A 17055-nucleotide genomic window follows, 5' to 3' on the forward strand; every position below is an offset into this window, starting at 1 on the left:
GCAAACTTGAGATTCCTTTGAAAGGGTGGAAGGAGGGAGTCGAGGTGGATGTTGTGCAAAGTAGTTCTTGATAAGGTGAATCATCACTGCTCTAAGAAACTCATCAAATTCCTCATCTAGATTGGTCATATCCACATTACTATGGTAGTCCTCTATATCTTTGAGAAAGTCATCTATCTCCGTCCTCATCCATAATATGTGTATCGACTAGTGTAGGGATGAAAATGTTGGAGTCTGAACTTCCAAAGGAAAGAAATTTGGGCATATGATTATCGGGGAGCGTGTTGTTGAAATAATCTCGGCGAAGCTCTCGATCATGCTAACCTCTCCATTCATAGGCGAATCGGGTAAATGTCTCTTTGTTTAAAACATTTACTTCATAGCAAGATGGACAAAAGACATGGACATCGAACCATGTGACAATTAATAAAGCGCGTTGGCGGTTGAAAAGGACACCCTAAGATGATCGGGAGACAGTCGTTAGCGACTTACGTATTGAGGATGACAAAATCAACGGATAGTAGAAATCCTGAACTTTTACCCGGCACACATTTTCGACCACACCCTTAGGATACTTAATAAACCCGTCGACTAATTGCAGCGTCATTTTAGTGGGTTGCATCTCGTCTAGACCTATTTGTCTATACAAATAAAAGCGGGGAGTAAAGTTAACACTAGCCCCGGTATAATAGCGGTCGTGAAGTATAGGAATCTCCTAAGGTGCATTATCTGATGGGGCGACCCGGGGTCCTTGTACTTAACAATTCCATTATGTTCGAGGATAGAGTTGGGAATTGTTCTATTAAAAGGTGTCTTTTGGTATATTGGTCTTCGCTAGTAGTACCAACTCCTTAGAAACTTAGCATGGTGTGGTAGCTTTTTAATAGCCGAGGAAGGAAGGTTTATAGTTAGATTCTTGAAAATGTCCCTAATCTCCTCATAATTTGTATCCTTAGTTAACATGGCTAATTTTTGTGGAAACGGTGGTTTCTCTCTATATTTAGCATATGTATCACCTAGTTGTTTAACCTTGGCTTTCTGTTTCTTAGGTTGTGTTGTAACTGGTACCTCTACAGTGGTAGGCTCTTCAGTTTCTATTTCGGTATCTAGTAAAATAGCAGGTGTAGGGGACTCTTGGTGGAATTAACTATAGGCATAGTTACTTTGTTATCAACCACTCTGCCAGAACGGAGAGTGGTGATGGCATTTAGTTCACCTACATTTTCATATTCATTACTAGTATTATCGGTTACCTCAAAGGCTGTGTTTGTTGTTTTAGGATTAGGTATTGCGTGACACGGAAACACACCTTTGGGTTGGGCTTTATCTTGGGCCAACTGTTGGCTTAAATTATTAATGGATTGTAGAAGTTGTTGGTTAGATTGAGCCATGGTTTGGAAAAGTTTTGGCTCACTTGTATGAAGGTGTCAAAGGCGATCGGTTGTGTGGGTGTAGTAGTCACGGGTGGTGTATTTGGAACTATCTCGCGAATTATTTATGGCGGATTTTGATAGTTATTATTATTGGGAATGATACCTCTATTAGCATTATAATTATTATAACTACCTTGACCTTGTGCTTGACCTTGTCGGTTGCACTTGGTTGTTATAATTATTATAATTACCTCCGACCCTGTCCTTGTCGTGGTGGAGCTTGGTTATAAACTGTGCGTTGCCTAACATATTGATTATTATGTACTCACGGAGGTGTGGCGTGTTGGTTATTTCTCCGAAGTTGGGATTTTGTCTCCAAGGGGCGTTAGGTTCACTATTAATGGAACAAGCCTATTCATAGGCTATAGGACAGTAAAAGTCGGGATGCTGGGACTCAAACAAAAACTACATGGATTTGAATTTACATTCATGCGGGGATAGGCTTTTGTTGAGCAGAAATGGCCTCTACCTTTTTAGTGAGTGATTGGATTAGAGTTTTAAGCTCGGGATTGTGTTTAATTTCAAACATGCGGACCTTAGCTGTATAAGAAGAACTGGCGGGCCGGTGGATAATAATACTAGGTTGTTATTTCGGCTTAGTTTGATCTTCTAAAATTTATAAGCCTCGAGGCTCCTTTTACTGAAACTACCCATTCATTATGTCAAGGACTTCTTTATGGTGGTGTAAAGAAGTCCTTTGAAAAAGGCAGAACTAGCGTGTCTTTAAAGGTTATGATGTGGACACTCTATAAAGTCGGTTAAACAATTCCAAGCCTGAAAAATGATTCATGAAGGGATTTTGTGAAAATGAATCTTGGGAAAGCATCTAAATCGTCTTTAGGGGTGGGTAAAATGTTCCATAAATAGCTGAACAAGTTTGCCCGAGTCCGCAATTGGGTAGAACTTTGAAGGCGGGTTAACCAAAGGCGCCGCCTTATGAAAACTAAGGTGAAAGGGAATACCCTCGGTTTAATTTGTTCGCACCAGCTTGCGTGGGATGGTGGAATGTTGTTAGGACTTGTTGATCCTATGGCGTGTCTTTGATAAGGTTTTCATGGTCTAAACCATGAAAAAGCGGTGGCACAAATTAAAATATTTGGGGGATACGAAATCTGCTTGGGTCTGCTAGAGCGATGCAAGATTTGGGGCTAAGCAGTGTTATCAGACCCAGCCTGGAGGTTAACCCGATGAAGGGACTGGGTCACTAGGTTAGTGGTTCACTGGGTGGACCAGTGGGTCACTATTTGGACTATATAGTATATATATTTATACATAGCCAATAGCCAATAATCAAAGTTGATTGATGTGCTGGAAACAAAGGTTAGAGACCACACACTAGGGGTGGGCAATGCCCGGCCCTAAACATTTAAAAGTTCCTATTAGAGATATTAAGGTCATACCGCCCTAAATTCAACATGGTCGGTCAGTCAGGCCGGTCCAAGTTCCAAATTTCAGTTCCCTAACCCTACCCCAAGCCCCTCTTTAAAGCGCTTTAGAGTTTTTTAGGGCGGGGCCTATATATATTCTTTTTTACAAATGTCATTTTTCGACAAGGTTGTTTTTTTTTCACGTATTACAAAAACGTATTCAGATTTAATGGTGTGATGTAAATCTTTAGTTCTAGAACTTGGACAGATGTGAATAAAAATATAATTTATAAGTAAGTAAGTGGGAAAATAAATTGAAAATAATAAGTTCTCAGACTTTGATTTGATGATCAAAAGAATAAATATTAGGCTAGTCTTTATTGTTCTTCATGTTACCGCTAGATAGGTTGACAAATTTTGTTATATAAGACAAATTATGGAAGTATCCTTGGGTAAAGTTGATAAATTATAAAGAACAATGTTATTTTAATTTTAAAATATTTAACAAAGAGTTGACAATTACAGACGATGTTTTATAGTAAAATGTAAAACTATAACTAGGCCAATTAGGGTCGGCCTATGTTTAACCTTAATTTCTAGTCCCCGCCTAGAAGCCTTAGGGGTTGAATTCGCCCCCTTTAAACTCTGTGAGGGCTTTAGTTGGCGGCTTTATGGGGCTTAGGGTCGTCGGCTGTGTCGGGTAGGGTTAGGTCGTTAAGGGCCAAATTCCCACCCCGACACACCCACAAACAATTTATTTTGAATTCTAAAAATACCACGGTCCAGATTGGCTCGACCGGCTAGTTAACCGTCCAATTTAGTAGGACGATTTAATTATCAACCCAACCCGATTAGGAGACCGGTTTGCCGATTTATCGAAGTCAACCCACCGAGCGGTGGGTCCGATAATACTACTCTATCAGACCTAGAGATAGGTCGAGTCACTAGATTTTCACACTCACCGTTCACGGTTTATCGAAGTCAACGCGACGCAAGGCCGAAGTCCGATAACACTGCTCTATTGCACCTGCTTTTAGTGGCACTTCCACCTAGAGATAGGTCGAGTCGCCAGGACACACCCCAATTCCATCTTAAAGTATGGTTGTATATTTACACAATTACACACTAGGTGATCAGCTCTAAATGACCGACACACCTACCAAAGTGGTAAACCGAGTCGGGCGACGCGGTCGTCGATCGATCAACATCAAACGCCGGGTCAATTACAACGGATCATGGTCAAGACTTCTTGACGGATTTTAATTCAAAAAAATATAAAATAAATTAAAATAATACTAAAAAACTTAATTTTTCCAATTTTTATTTTGGTAAGATTTAATGACATGTTTTTAAAGTTTGATTATTAAATATTATACCTAATATTGTGGCTATTTATTTTGAATAGTTTTAAATTTATGAATGTTGATACATTTAATTTAGTTTTTAATATTCTATTTATATAAAATAAAATTATAAATATTAATTAATTTCTATATTTTTTATCATGTCCGCGTCTTAATTTTTTTAGATATAACCGAATCGCCTCGTATGTATCCACATCAAACATCAAAATCCGTGTCCGTGCAACAATGGTGATCGGCAAGCAATGTAGAGTATATGAGTGTTACTAGTTTGTAAATTAAGATCTCGTGTGTCAGATCAATCCAAGTTAGTGTGTTTCTAATAACGTAGACGTCATTTGTAATCGACATGCAATCTTAGCACACCACAGACGATTCAATTTTTCATTGAGTACTCTTTTTCATTCTATATTACAAACTCATCACGTGGGACAGGGTGCTGATTTTGTTTGTTTTGATTATTAGAAAGTTACTCCACGGATTATTTGATGTGACCTTTTTAGAGCAAAGTCCAAACGTAGTCAGTACTCAGTGGTCGACTTATCATTTATTTATCCAGCCATCCCGGTGCAAAAAATTGTTATCCCAATAGTTTGAGTCCGATGTGGACAGACTTGTCCACAGTATATTTCTATTGGTTAATATTTTTTCAGTCAGTTTAACAGTTTTTTTTCGGCAGTAATACAGGTTTTTTGGGCAGCCACTCCACCAATCAGAAACTGTTGGGCAGCCACTCCACCAATCAGAAACTGAGGTCTTGTGGATAGCAAACAATTGCCTGTGCACAAACTTTTTTTTTTTTTTTTTTACAGGCAAAATATTAATATTATATATAATAATAAGGTTACAATATAGGGATTGAACACCACCCGAGCTGGATTAAGTTCCCACTTTGAATCCAAAATAATATATTCCATGAAGGTGATAAACCTTCATTCTAAATTCTAAACCCTGTGTGTTTCCAGTAAGACTGTAAAAGTAATTCATTTATATCTTGCTGGAATGTTTCAAGTTCTGGGTGGACGAGGAGTCGGATCGACAACTTTCCCATTTGGCTTACTTCCTCTCCTCTTCTGAGTTTGCCATGGTTCATCACCATCCTCTGAGTTATCTTCGCCATCGCGAAGATCTACCCAATTGACCAATCTCAGTATGGATTTGGTTTCATTTAAGACTCTATTGGTTCCTCAAGAGGCACTAGAGGGACTCTTTTCGTTGTTGATGAAGAATAGGAGTCTAAAACTCTACTATTCATAGCTTCTACCATTGTCGCCTCCTTCTACTTGCTCGTTCAAGTTCGGTGCTCACCGCTTGGGCGTAGAGGTTCCATTTTTCTTGTCGCGGCATCCATTGAGGTGATGTGGCACCCATCACCGTGGGTGATGCACACACATGCGTAGGTTAGTATCATCCACACTAGGTGAGTCAATGACAAAGATCATCAACTACTACATTCGATCAGAAGCATGTTCCTGTTGTTGTGGGATAACCACCAACACATTTTCCACATTTGTATCTTGTGGTATACTATATTGTACTTCTTGTTGCTCAATTGCTTCCTGGCCCCCGTCATCATTTTCTTGTAAAACTTGGAAGTGATTAGTGCTCACAATATTGGCCGGAGCACTCGCTGTTCTGCTAGTAGTCTTGTTGGTTACTTCCATCCATTTAGTCCTCATCTCCTCTCCATTTTCTTTTTTTTCCTCTTCTTGTTTCTCCCCCGGTTTCCTTGGGGGTGTTGTCAACTATCACAGCAGCAACCTTTATTCTTCTCTAGTAACATGTTTGATTTCAGCTTCCTCAAAGATTCGATGACTAGATGTCCAACTATCTTGCAATGGTTACAAAAGTTTGGCAATTTCCCACTTGAATTGTTTGCCGCACTTGCGCTAACCGCTTCCACAAAGACTTGTTCGAATATTTTTGCAAGGTCGGATCAACTAGAACTCTCTCGATAGTAGCCGTAAGTTTTATTGAGAGTGTTTTCATCCACTTGAATTGGGTAACCAATCAATCTTCCTAGTGACATGACTATTTTCTCTTCCCAATATTCCATTGGGAGACCGGAAATTTGATCCATACATAAGCATGTGCCCGCTTTTGTTTTCGTATGAAATGTTTTTCCATGTTTTTTGCTTAACCATAAAATCTGGTTTTCAAACATCCAAGGACCACCACACCAGACTTTGTTGTAATCGGCAGCATTATCAAATCTTAGGAAGAGATGTCTTTTTCCAATGGGTGTGATAACCCATTCTCCACTAGGCTTCCACTTTATAGTAGCTTTTGCTCTCAATTCCTCAATCGACATCTTGTTAAGATCGAATCTAGCTAGCAAGGAGTGTTTATAGTACTTTAACCCTCTCTCATAGGAAGATTTGGAAATTTTAATCGAAGGACACTCACCTTTGTGCCCTGGAGTGGGTAGATCTGCAATTTCAACTTGTGTGGCACCTCCTTTCTTCGCTATATCTGCATAGGAAGATTTGTTTTGGTGTTCATTCTCCAACATAGCTTTTGATTGTTCTTGAGTATTGGTCACATTTGCTAAAGGTGATTCCTTTTGTTGGTGTCATGGTTGAGCCTCCAAGGAAGCCTCAAGGACATACGACCACTATTGTGAGCTCAAATGGTGAAGTCAGACAAGGGTCAACGATGGTCAAACCCAAATCTCCTTTTCCTTGTCTGCCATTAAAGTAGTTAGATAGTGGGCCCTCGGTACTTATTCTGCAATAGTTTTGCTTTCTGCATGAGTGCTGTGGGCCATTTGTAATTTGGTTCGGTATAAGGGGTTATGGTAGTGTAAAGCTTCCAACTAGTGTATGGGCGTATGTATGTATGCTGACATGGGTCATTTGTAATCTTCTCCCTGTGGAATCCATTTGATAAGCTGGTATGTAATTTTGAACTACATCAAAGATACAAGCTGCTCCAATTTTCAAATGGTTGCTCGAAATGACAAATTCAAAGCTGAAAACAAATGTCGCCCTCGTAATTTTAGGTACTATTTCATTTTTTTTTTTATCTTGATCAAGATGCATCATTATTGCATGTGTTAATGTGTTATGACCTAATTCTTCCTTTTCTCTTATGTGAGTTTCCATTTACTAGTCTCCCCCTTCTATTAGGTTTTCTATTCCCTCTTATACTAGGTCCTCCCGCCAAATGCGCTAACCCTTGCTTTTTCTTTCATCATCGTCTACTCTGCTACTCCCACGTGTCCTCTACTACGTGGTATACTTGTCCACTGCCTAGCCAATTATTCAATATCGATCCTCCGCTCTATGGTTTCTGCATACTCCACCTCTTTGGACTTCTTTTTTGGCCCCAACTACCCATTCATTCCTCTGGACCTATGAAGCCCATTAGGCTCGAACTTGACCGTAACAGTTGCCCCCTCTTGGTATCACGAACTTACGTTAGTCCGCGGTGCCAAGAAACTCACCTATTGTATGCCCTTTCTTCTCTTATGGTGGATTCTAGCTCCCCTATTCTAGAGTCTTTGGCCACGGTGAATACACTCCATCCAAATTAGTTTAAATTAGTCATATGCTCTGTGACAATCCTTTGATTCGTAACTTATTGACAATCCATGATTGGGAAGAAACTCCCTATCTACGGATGATGTTTCCTCAGTCCCAAAGCTTTTCGATGGATCAGATTCTGATTCCCCTGACGAGGATGTGCATGAGACAGGAGTTTCCCAGGGACTTCAAAAAGAATCCCAGTATAGAAAAAGGTTCTTCCCTGGCTCGAAATTCATCTTTAACCGTAGATTCCCTTGTTCCTATCAAGCTGCATCCTCTGAAGTATGTGGCGAAGTGAACGTCACAGTTGCAGATACCACACATCCTCCTTTTTTCGTGACACTCAGGAGTCGCCCATTAGCTTCTGTGGACTATGCATTAGATAGCTCCCTAGCTTGAGCTCATGGCAATGTTTCAAAGTGCCCATCTTCCTTTGGATCTTGTTTATGCTCGTGAAGGTTCTTTGGCTCTTTGCATGCATCATACCTCATTTTCTCAAAGTTTAGATCGGGTATGATTAGTCCTTCTCACTTATTTGGTATATGTTTATTTCTTTATGAGTTTGTTTAATCTTTCTCATCTGTTCTCTCTCCCAGATGGCTTTGGATATGATGCAGACATGCGGTTCATCATGGTCTTGGAGATGTATCCTGAACGACATAAAATATGCTATGAAGCTTCTCCGATATACCATAGCAATGGTGTAATCAGACTCTTCTATGGCATGATCCATGGTGTGGAGAGGAACCATTGATCAACCTCCAGGAAGGAAGAGATAACTAGAATTTTCCTTTGAATGAAAATGTTAGTATTCTTATTTCAAACAGCCAATGGAATCATCATGTTCTGAATCTCCAGGAAGCAGGCATCAAGAATATTATCTTAGTCACATATATTAACAGTTACTTGAATGAGGACAGGGTGGTATGGCTAAACTCACCTTCTCGAGTTTTTACCTCAAAAGTAGCTTACCATGCATTAAGAAGAAAACGCAGCAAATCAAATTGGTGCGCATTGGTTTGGGGAAAGCTAGTTCAGCCAAAATATTCTTTTAATCGGTGGCAACTCTTCTCCGGAAGTGTACCTACATAAGATAGACTTATCCATAAGAAAGTCCTTACAACATCTTTATGTTGTCTCTGTGACTCTGCAAGGGAAAACACAAAACATGTACTTGTTCTTTGATTGCCAATACTCCAAAGATGTGTGGTCAGCAGTTAAACATGAAATTGGCTTGGGAAGGGCAGTGAATGCCTCTAATAGAGAGTGGTGTGATATCATCAATATTTGCAAGAAACATACACCGTTAGCAGAAATATATAAGTGTATGCGCCACAATATGTCATATTTAGGAGAGAAATGGTCGAAGGTTCAAAAACTGCTCCAACTATCGGAGGCATGTTGCTAGCTCTATTCTCAAAGAAACGAAAGGTTACTTGGGAATAAGGATAGACACATTCATTGATGCTGCAGACATCAGGAACTTGTTGGACATACATGATGTTCAAGTTAAATTCAACAGAAAGGTCCTTATTCATTGCAAATGGAAGCTACCTCCTCTGGGATATATAAAATTGAGCACAGATGGATCCATGAAACATGATATATAGTGTTGGATATATATGGAGGGTTAACTATTAATAATCTCGATCGGCAATGTTATATTTACTTATGCGGGAGGAGGTCATAAACGATCTATGTTGTTTCAGGAACTAAAAGCAATTGAAGTAGGCCGAACTTCATCTATGTTAGCAACATAGATTACTTAAGGTTAAAGTTTGTACAGACTCTCTATGAGCAATACAAATACTCAATGGCATAGAAGCATCACCATGGTACTACAACAACTCAATTGCAGCGATCAGATATGAAAGCTCATGTTTATAGGATGTTATCTTCTCGCATGTTTATAGAGAAGTAAACCAGAGTGCGGATTACTTAGCTAGTATTTGCAACAGTTTTAATTATCATTATGTATATCATGGCCCCCCTCTAGACAATAGATTAACTGAGCTTGTAATAGATGATGTAAGGGGAAATATATTTAAGATCAAAATACAGGTATGGGTTTGCCTAACCCTATTAAGGGGTATTTAGACTTTGGTCCTAACAATAGTGGGTTTATTAGGGTTTGGTCTAGAAAAGCTTGAATATTAGAGTTTAGTCCTAGTTCTGGTTGTTGACTATTAGTCAACTGAGTTGACCGTGGTCAATCTGCTTGTATTTTTGAAATGATAATAATACCCTTCGTGTGCCACATCACATGAATATATAAGTTAGACTTTGATACAAGAAATAAGGTCATCTTCTAGGACTTGGTCCCTACGGTTATTTGACAAATTAGAGTTTAGTCCTACTTGTCATAAAATATTGGTTAAATTTGGCATAAAATAATCTTGGAACGGGGGAGGCTAATGATTTGAGTTTTATCACTTCTTTGACAAACCTAAGTAACCTGGCCATGTTCTCTTCGGAACTAAACAATTTTGGAGGTGTTTTGCCAAACTCTATTTCCAACCTGTCCACCCAAATCACGGAGTTGTATCTAGGACGTAATCAAATATCAGGACTCATCCTAGAAGGGATTGGGAACCTTGTCAACCTCATCAGATTAGGCCTCGAAGTCAATCATGCACTTTCAAGGAAGTATTCCGTCCTCTATCGAAAACATTCAGACATTGCAAAATTTATATCTGGAAAACAACAACTTGACTGGATTTATCCCATCATCTCTAGCAAACATTACTCAGTTGTCCCTCTTGGCTTTATCAATAATCAGATTGGAAGGAAGCATTCCTTCACGTTTTAGTGATTTTCAATTTCTGCAATCACTATACCTCCATGGAAATAACCTAACCAGTACCATACCTCCGTGGAAATAACCTAACCGGTACCATACCTCAACAAATCTTCAGTACGTTATTTCTTCCCTATTGATTATGCTAGACCTCTCTCAGAATTCTTTCTCAGGACCCCTATCTCTAGAAGTAGGCAACTTACGAAATCTTGGTGCCTTTGACGTCTCGGAAATAAATTAGTTTGGTGAAATACCAAGTACTCTTGGTAACTATTTAATTATTATTATTTTGCACGCAAGTAAGGAAATTTATTAATGAAAGGAATTGTCAAAGACAATATAAGTTACATTCTTTTTCATCTAAATCGATAGTAGGTCCTAAAGGGACTTTCTATCTTAGTCACAAAGTCACGGTCTACTAGTGCTCCATCTTGAAGTGTCGGGTAATAAGGTGGATCCCTTCCTTCCTCGCAGCATCTGTACTAAAGTTGCCTTTTCTCCAAACATGGGATAGCTTCGGTGTTGTAAAATGCAATTGCTCGGTCCATCTCTCTAAACATCCATGGAATTACATCGCCATTGAAGGCTTTTTACAAAACTCTTCGAGTCGGCTTCAATCCAAATGCAACCCTAATTCATCTCCACCGCTTTCTTGGCTGCCATGACTATGGCTGTGCATTCGGCATGATAACTATCTACCCAACTGAGACCCACAACAAGAACCCCAACCACAGCTAAATTCTTATTCCGGCATACTATACCAGCCCCGCCATTACTGGGAACTCCTTGGACTGATCCATCGGTGTTACATTTGATGACATTGCCCACTGGAGCGACCCAGTGCACTTCTTGGATCACCTGCGCTGGGGCACTTTTCACTTGTACATCAAGCCTATCAAGAATGAAAAATTCTTTCATGTCACTGTGTTTTTTTCCTTGTGCCAGCCAACCCGAGATCTTGATCCCCTTAAGAATTTCTCTCTTAATGTTACTCAAGTGAATAGAAATGTCCTCAAAGTGTTCTCTATTCCGAGTTTTCCATACATGTACCATAATAATGGTAACTATTTAATTAAGTTTGGAAAAACTTTACTTGTAGAATAACTTTTTTGAATGAACAATTCCTCAGTCCTTGAGTTCTCTAAAGAATATCCGATATATAGACGTATCTAGCAACAACTTTCTGGTTAGATTCAAACATTTTTGGAGAGCTTTCGATATCTCCAAAGATTGAATATGTTCTTAAACAAGTTTGAAGGTGAGGTACCAATAAAAGGTATCTTTAAAAACACCAGTTCGGCTTCAATTCCTAGAAATTTCAAGCTTTGTGGGGGTGTTCAAGAACTGAAACTTCCAAAATGTCAAATTAAAGATACTAAAAAACAAGGAAGGCCTCTTGCATTGCTTTTAAACGTAAAAGCTAAAACTCAATGTTTCTTCTTCGTCCTCAATGCAAAATCAAGATTTGAAGGTTTCATATAGAGATTTTTTTCGAGCTATTAACGGTTTTTCTCCAACTAACATTATTGGCTCAGGTAGTTTTAGGTCCATCTTTAAAGGAGTCCTCCAGCAAGATGAAATGATTGTTGCAGTTAAAGTTTTCAACCTTCACCGCACAGATGCTTCATGACTGAGTGTGAATCATTGCAAAACATCCATCACAAAAATCTTGTTAAGATCCTAACTTGTTGTTATGGTACGGATTTCGAAGGTAATGATTTCAAAGCATTAGTTTTTCAGTTCATGCCAAACGGAAGTTGAGACTGGTTTTTTAATGGCTGACAAGTAGGACTAAACTCTAATTTGTCAAATAACAGTAGGGACCAAGTCCTAGAAGATGACCGTATTTCTTGTATCAAAGTCTAACTTATATATTCACGTGATGTTCCACATGAGGGGTATTATTGCCATTTCAAAAATACAAGCAGATTGACCACAGTCAACTCAGTTGACTGACAGTCAACAACCAAAACTAGGACTAAACCCTAATATTCAAGCTTTTATGGACCAAATCCTAATAAACCAACTATTGTTTGGACCAAAGTCTAAAAACCCCCCCTATTAACTCTATTTTCAAAAAATTAAAAAATAAGTACTCATTATTTTCGTTTGTTGGGTAATTCTTTCTAATAAAGTATTGATTATAATGTATAAGCTCTTACTATTTTTCTTTTTACTAATTTGTCGAAATATCGTCACTAGTCACTTCGGCACTAAGCCCTCCTAGAGAAAATTCCTATCTCCGCCACTGCTCAAAACTCACCAATCCACCACCACCCACTAGCCAAAACGTCCTCCATGACTCTTCTCTGATCACTATATATTTGAAAATTCAACAGTGATGGGCTCATTCTCATCTTTTCTTCTTTTCTAGTTGATCTCAATCACTTGCTTAAATCAGGTGGCTTTACTATCTAAAATCAAGGATCAAGCTTCTTTCAAATCTTTAAGCATAGTGTTGCTTAGTTCGAATCAAGGAAATTTTTTGCTGGTGATATGGAGGAAGATTGTGGTCAATACGAATTACATGGCTGGATGTTTAGTTATATTGGAAATCAAAGTGTTGAGATGGCTCTCCTTATGAATTGGACGGACTTGTGGATTGAGTCTGACTCAGTGGCTGCAGTGGCATCCTTCAGAACTGGTAAAGTCCCTTGGAACATTCGGAGAAGATGGAAAAAGTGTTGTGCATGCTAGTGTAAACCAACTTATGATTACTTCAACCTGGCAAGAGGCCAACTTCTCAGCAGATCAGGCAGCAAAAAAAACAACCAATATGGAAAATGAAGCTTTGTTTTTATACAATGGCAAGCCCCCATGGATTTATAAATGGGAGGCAAGCACAAGCACTTATTTTAGGTTCGACTAACAGGGGATGTACACATGATTGTTGGTATGTAGAAGACCTACCTAGTAGGGATGCTACAACTCCTTAATGATGTAAACCTCTACTCTGGGGATCACTTGGATTCTGTTTTTCTTTTCTATTCTTTCATCCTTTTTTCTCTACTCCATATAACCCTCTTTGATCTTATTCTTTAATACAATTTCTCGGCTCACTTAGCCAAAAAAAAAGTTACTTAGTTATAATGCCAACTTTGTAGCTTGATCAACTCACCATTTCCTTTGTAACCTAATTGAGTTCCCTCGTTATTCTTATCACCCACCACCTAGTCTGGCCTGTAAGTCAATCCATGCAAACACATGGGTGCCCTAATTATCTTGACTCTAGAGTACATTATACATTATAGTCCCATTGTCAAGTAGCTGGTCATGTAATCGTAAAATATAGAGTGTGACTTATAACCGAGATCAATTTTGTGGGCTAGCATGCATACCACAACACCAAATTCACATGTGATGTTTCCAAATTTTCAAGGAAGATATTTCCTAAGTATTTACGTATGTATTTTAGCATGTGTTTACATGCCAGTTTGTGTGTGTTTCTAACTTTCAATGAAAGTTTAACACAATGACCTAAAAATACAACACACTTTGGTGTTTTTTTTACAATAAATGTAATGTATTTTTTTTTCTTGCCTAAAAATACATAGTATTTTCAGTTTTTCACTACTAAAAAAAGGGCGTTTTATGACAATTTTTAACTGTCATGAAATACATATCATGACACTTTCTGATTGAAAATCTAGCCGTCATTACTGAGGGTGTCATAAAAAGTCAACCAAAACCGTCATTAAATTTATGACGGTTCATAGAAAGATGTCTTAGAAGGTCCTCCCATTATGACATATATTAGTCTTTAAAATGTCATAGTAGGTAAGTTTTATTATGACACCTCATATATAACCATCATTAATTATAGTTAGAACCGTCAAGAAATTAACAATATTTTCTAACAGTTCACGTCATAACCATCATGAAATGCCAATTGACTAATGTGGAACCGTCATGAAATGCCCATTGACTACTGTTGAACTGTCATGAAATGCCCATTGACTATTGTAGAACCGTCATGAAATGCCTATCAACTACTACAAAACCGTCATTTTATGGAAGAAAAATACGTCAACAAATAATTTACACTGTGACAGTTCGTCTACAACCGTCATCTATTTTTTTTTTTTTTTTTTTAAATTATTTTTTTAATTTATATTATATATATTATTATTATATTTTTCCTGTAAAAAATACTGCATAATAACCTGTAATTCAATTCCTACCTAATAACCTGTAATTCAAATACTGCATAATAACCTGTAATTCAATTCCTAATCTGTAAACTTATTTCGACAATAAAACAGCTATAAAATTCTCAAAAATAAAATTAAAACATCCACAATAACTGCAACCCATATATTTTCAAACCATTCAGAAACACTTATTCTTTACATCAATTTATCATTTATCCAACATCACTGAAAAATGCTAGATACATTTATTTGATAGTACATTCAACCAAACTAAAAGTCATTCTAATAAACTCCATCATCAACAAATTAAATATTATCCATCGATCGATCGAACGTTGTCAAACCTAAGAAACAAATAAAGTAAAGAAATATTATTAGTAAATTTGCCCTTTGACCAAAAGCGGACTATTTCATATAAGCATGACGATAACAATGCGATGGGACCTAGTTCTCACAACGAAAAAAAAATAAATGAAAATACCTACAATGCAAATGGGGTGTGATTCAAGATATACACTACTACATTTAAAGTCATCCCATACCTCAAAAAGTAGCAAACAAAATAAAACAAAATACTATTATCGCAATACATACTCATACCTTTGGCTTGGCGATATAAATCGATTCGATAAAGTCAATAAACTCCATCACAATTTCAATAAGCTCAAGATTGGTATAGGTGATAGTGTTGGCCAGCTCCATTAGCTACACGAAAGTACGTCAAGTCAACAAAAAATTTAATATATATGATATAATGCGTTTACAAGAAAAAAATTACATAGATATTTTAGAATATATTAACAAGAAAGACTTGCTAACCTTTGTCTTAATTGATTGACTAGGATCCATCATAAAATGTCTCATGAACCGCCAAGACATAATATCCACACTCGTATCCTCCCGGGTTGAATTGGGCACTACACTAAAACATAAACAAATTGTCAAAACACATTCAATACACTAAGTAAATCTTTCACATTCAAATATTGTATATTTACCTTGACATAGTCCCACTCTGGTTCCACTCTTTTTCCTTCACTTAATGCTAATGTCTTCATCCCACTAAAAAACAAACTTTACAATTAAGTTACAAGTTGTTTGCATATATGACATACAAAATAAAAATAAGATTAATCAACTCACGTGTTCACCATGCATCTTAGTTTTATATCAGGGACACCTCCAGTTGAATCAAGAAAATATACTTTTTTTGCACTTACGTCAATAATTACCAAAACCCAATGGATCCTATACAACCATATATAGGAGTTAAGAAAGTACAATAAATAAAAATAAAATGAGAATGCATATATATTAAATAACATGACCAACAAGCATACCCCGAATTGTACGGAAGAAAAATAATTTGGTCTCCTTGTCTTGCCATTAATCTATTTGAGACCAGACGATTCATCTCTTTTTGTCCAAGATACAAGTTGAAATCGCCGGGGATAATGGAGAATCCAAACCTCGCCGAGAACTTTTCAGATTTCTCATACAAATATCTAAAAGAAAAGTATACTACCATTAGTACGACATGTACGCATAAATTAAACAACTCATCTCTTAAAAATAAAATCCAAGATTCCACTCACCGGATATATACTACAATGCAATTGGCATTCAACATTTGCTTATGACAAATATCCATTATTTCATCTTTTGCAATATAAAACTGCAGTTCACGCTCAAAAATCCTCATGTCCATTTCACTTATATGATTTCCCTTCATTATATTGCCGACCAAAACCGCAAATTCTTCAAATATAATTTCGTCATGCTCATCACAAACCTCATTTTTCTATAAAAATAAATAAATAAACAATGAATAATAAATACAAATAGGTGCTAATTTATATAAATATTGATAGAAAAATATAATAGAATACGTTTTACCTTATTATCAAGTATGACAAAGTCACGAGGCCAAGCCACGTGGTACCCGACCGCACCACCACCTACCGGTAATGTCATCATCAGGGAATTGGTCTTGGTAGAAGAGCAATCGCTGAAATTGCACGTATTATTTGTACACGACATAGCCTTCACCCATTCTATCATTATGGATCTTGTCATCCGGTCCAAATCCCTCAATTATACAAGCATCAAGAACAACATTGCTTTTGGACCCCAAAGCAAGTTTACACTTTAAAACAACCACAAACATTAAAATAATTATAAATTAAAAATTCTAGTGAGTACCATGATTAATGATTTTAAAATTAGAGATTTTACCTTCTCATTTCCTGATTTAGGTTTAGAGATTGGCATAACACTTTTGGCTTTATTAGCACCATTATCATTGCCTTTTGATCCGGCTTTAGCACCATTATCATTTGTCTTTTGATCCCCCATGACCTAACAAACATTATAAGGACAATTTTAATAGATATTTGTAAACTATATATAACTATCACTT

At 37.4% G+C, this 17055-nt stretch overlaps 1 protein-coding gene and 1 long non-coding RNA gene across 2 annotated transcripts; both read right to left on the reverse strand.

The window, feature by feature from the left end:
- Positions 1 to 11115: 11115 nt before the first annotated feature.
- Positions 11116 to 11538, reverse strand: LOC147493144 (uncharacterized). The gene has a single exon (XM_086567757.1). It carries the CDS (start codon positions 11536 to 11538, stop codon positions 11116 to 11118), a length of 423 nt encoding a protein of 140 aa, XP_086423883.1.
- Positions 11539 to 15634: 4096 nt separating this feature from the next.
- LOC147493145 (uncharacterized) lies at positions 15635 to 16058 on the reverse strand. Its single transcript, XR_015198630.1, has 3 exons — positions 15977 to 16058; positions 15780 to 15884; positions 15635 to 15698 (listed from the first exon to the last, which is right to left on the reverse strand). It is a non-coding gene; the product is annotated as an uncharacterized LOC147493145 (long non-coding RNA).
- Between the last annotated feature and the right edge of the window lie 997 nt (positions 16059 to 17055).

Source organism: Coptis chinensis, chromosome 6, assembly GCF_015680905.1.
Source record: "Coptis chinensis isolate HL-2020 chromosome 6, ASM1568090v1, whole genome shotgun sequence".
In the NCBI taxonomy this organism is placed as follows: Eukaryota; Viridiplantae; Streptophyta; class Magnoliopsida; order Ranunculales; family Ranunculaceae; genus Coptis; species Coptis chinensis.

Bases quoted from the DNA above. Each gene is read 5' to 3' on its own strand.
- LOC147493144 (XM_086567757.1), bottom strand. From the start codon at position 11,538: ATGGTACATGTATGGAAAACTCGGAATAGAGAACACTTTGAGGACATT.